Source organism: Diospyros lotus, chromosome 6 (genome assembly GCF_014633365.1).
Source record: "Diospyros lotus cultivar Yz01 chromosome 6, ASM1463336v1, whole genome shotgun sequence".
Lineage (NCBI taxonomy): Eukaryota > Viridiplantae > Streptophyta > Magnoliopsida > Ericales > Ebenaceae > Diospyros > Diospyros lotus.
In genome coordinates, this window is record NC_068343.1 from 4,895,075 (window position 1) to 4,897,980 (window position 2,906).

The 2,906-nt window shown below is 39.7% G+C and overlaps 1 protein-coding gene across 1 annotated transcript in view; it reads left to right on the forward strand.

The window, feature by feature from the left end:
* The window catches only part of LOC127804304 (protein GAMETE EXPRESSED 3), an 11,686-nt gene extending 10,645 nt beyond the window's left edge, over positions 1-1,041 (forward strand). The window contains exon 10 of the mRNA XM_052341150.1: positions 395-1,041. Coding sequence (XP_052197110.1) covers positions 395-916 — 522 coding nt within the window. The 3' untranslated portion in view covers positions 917-1,041. The remainder of the gene's footprint in view (positions 1-394) is intronic.
* Positions 1,042-2,906: the final 1,865 nt, after the last annotated feature.

Below are 2,906 nucleotides of genomic sequence, written 5' to 3' on the forward strand. Positions count from 1 at the left end.
TATTTCTGTTGCTCGAGACTGTAACATTGATAGTACTAGTGGTAGTTGTACGATTTCTGTGTATATTTTGGAGGAAAAGAAGCTCCAAAGTCAAGACTTGGGAAAATTCTTAGAAAAAAGCGAGTGAGTTTAGCATCTTTACTTCTTGCATTTCTTTTTTCTTTTTATTTTTTGTTTTTGTTAAGGAAAACATGCTCCACCAAGTAGGTGATATACAGATGACTCAATAAAGTTGTGATTTAAGTAAATTGGAACCCACCAATTCAATCCAAAATTTCCTTGCAGGGAAATGATTGATTAAAAAGGAAACGCAGCCTTACAATCACATAACATAGACAATACTTTGACAATCAATAAAATAAACGTTTCTGATGCTATATATTCGGTGTTTCAGCATTTTCTTCAGCTCCAAAAGAAAACATTTGATCAGGCAATTACAGAACTCGAGCAAAATGCTGCAGAGGAAGCAGTTCCAAACAAAATGCTTGAAAGGCTGGATGATTTGGTAAAGCAAAAGGAGGACATAGAAAGGAAGCTCTCAACAACCTATAGTTTAGGAAGGGATAGAACTAAGTCAGAGTCATTGAAATCTCTCCTTCCATTGTATGATGGAAAAGCAAAGAGCTATTCTTTCCAAGAAGGTGCAGAGAAAGAGAGTGACACTTGGGCTGATAGCAGCAGAAACAAGAAAGAAGCAGAGTCAACTTTCTTCCAGTACATGCAGTCAGCAGCAGCTGCAGCTAAAGCCAAGGGAAAGGCACCAATTGAAGTTGGAAGCTCCAGTGACCAGGAAACTGAAGAAGAATACGAGGGTGCCTCTGCCTACGACGATGAAGGGGAAGCCAGGGAGACTTTACACCATGGTAGCAGCAGGAGCATAATGAGGAGGAGGAGAACTTTGTCTTCCACTAACTAGAAACTGAAGAAAGAACATGTAACTGAAGAAAAAACATGTATTTTTGTAGCTCTAGCTTGTTCCTAACCTCTACCTCTTGAACATGACTGCATGTTCTTCTTGTAAATTTCTTTTGAATGGAAAGACATCAGCAAGTAGATGATTTCAGCTTAAGGAAGGTTTTTCTGCTTAAATCTAAGGGTAGAATTTCTTGAGTCCTAAAGTCACTATAAATATTCTTGTCGACATGCAAAAATGGTCGACCAAGATTCGTCGGCCCGTACTAATCTAGTAATCACAAATGCGAAGGGAAGAGAACAACAACACCATCAACAAACAATGCGCAATGGTTTTTTACGTGGTTCAGCCAGAATGGTAGGGGTGTCAACGGTTCGGATTGATCCGGTTCTATTAGAATCCAGTTACCGAACCATTTTTAACGGTTCCGAAAAAATAAAAATCGTAACCGAACCATTACATATATAAAACCAAACCATAACCAATCCGTTGCATCGGACCGGTTTCGGTTCTATCCAATTAACATTTAGCTTCTAAACATTTTCGCAAAATATGAAATTACAAACAAATTTGTTAATTAAAATAAACTCATAACTTCATTAATGCTTCAAATATTGAAGTAAAAGTAGAACAAAATAATTCATAGACTACCTCATCAAATGAGATTACATCGACTATTTAGTATATCAATAGCGCATAAAAGTCTAGAAAAAAAAAAGTTTATGAATAACAATAGCCAACAACAAAAAAGAAATAAATAAAAACTAGCAGATTAAAATTGCAAGTAATAATATATTTATGCATATGTATATATATACCCAAAAAATTATAATATATATACACAAGTATAATATCGGTTCCGGTTCGGTTCGAACCACGGTTTGAAAAGAAAGTAACAAAACCAAATATATCAATTCTTAATTTTTTAGAACCAGAATCTAACCGTTGAACCATAGAACCAATCCAAAAGGCACGGTTTGGTTCAGTTCGGTTTGGTCCGGTTCACCGGTTTTCGGATATTTTTTGACACCCCTACAAAATGGTGCCTAGTCCACGACTGTTCTCTGATATTTTTTGCAGAGTAACAGTGTATATTTGTTATCATGCCTGTGCAATAGCTTCTGATCCTCTATTTATAGTGTGGGATATAGATAATTTACGCGAAGTTAAATATGGTGGGGTCACCTCGTGAGGGACAAAGTGCCCTTCTTATCTCCTTAAAATAGGGAGTAAAAGTTCCGCACCATGTGGGGTCTGGCTTTCCATAGATAAGGACAGGCAGACATTAGATCCGATTATTCTGCTTCGTGGTCTTCTTTGCGAGCTAATCAGGTTGACCAGCGAGCTAGAGCCATTGCCGATAGCTCGCTTGCTATCGTAATCAGAGCTCGCGCCTTGGCAATTATGTGACCTCGCAAAATCATCTTTGTTCTTGGGCCCGTTGTACTCCGAAAGGTTGGGCTTCATCATTGGACCAGTCCCAGCCCAAAGCAGTCATGTCAATAGCCCAAGGCGGTTCAAGAAATACCCGTAACACTAGCCCCCCAACTTGTGGTGCGATCTTCAGAGTGCGAGCTGATAGATGCCGACCGGATTGGGCTATGCAAGCTATCAATCCACCTTCTGGACTTCTGCCCAATCGTTTCAAATTATGCCATTTCATGTTGCACGTCTTGTCTAAGGCGCCATTAATGTGCACGTTCCCCATAACCGCTTAATCATTATGTTCGTGGGTCCCATGCTCTCGCGCACCACCATTGGATCTAGGGCAGCTCGTCGGTCTCTTCATCCAACGGTGGAGTGCCCCAAACTATAAAAGCGTGAGGAAATTCCTTCCCCCCCCTTTTATCGTGTCATTTTGAAAATATTCTCTGCATTCTCAAACTTCTTCTTCCTCCTGACTCCAAAATGCCATTGTTGACGGTTCCAAAGCTTCTCTGCCTTTCACCTTCGCTTTCTAGCTAGTTCCTCCCCTTGACTCTTGCAGCAATCG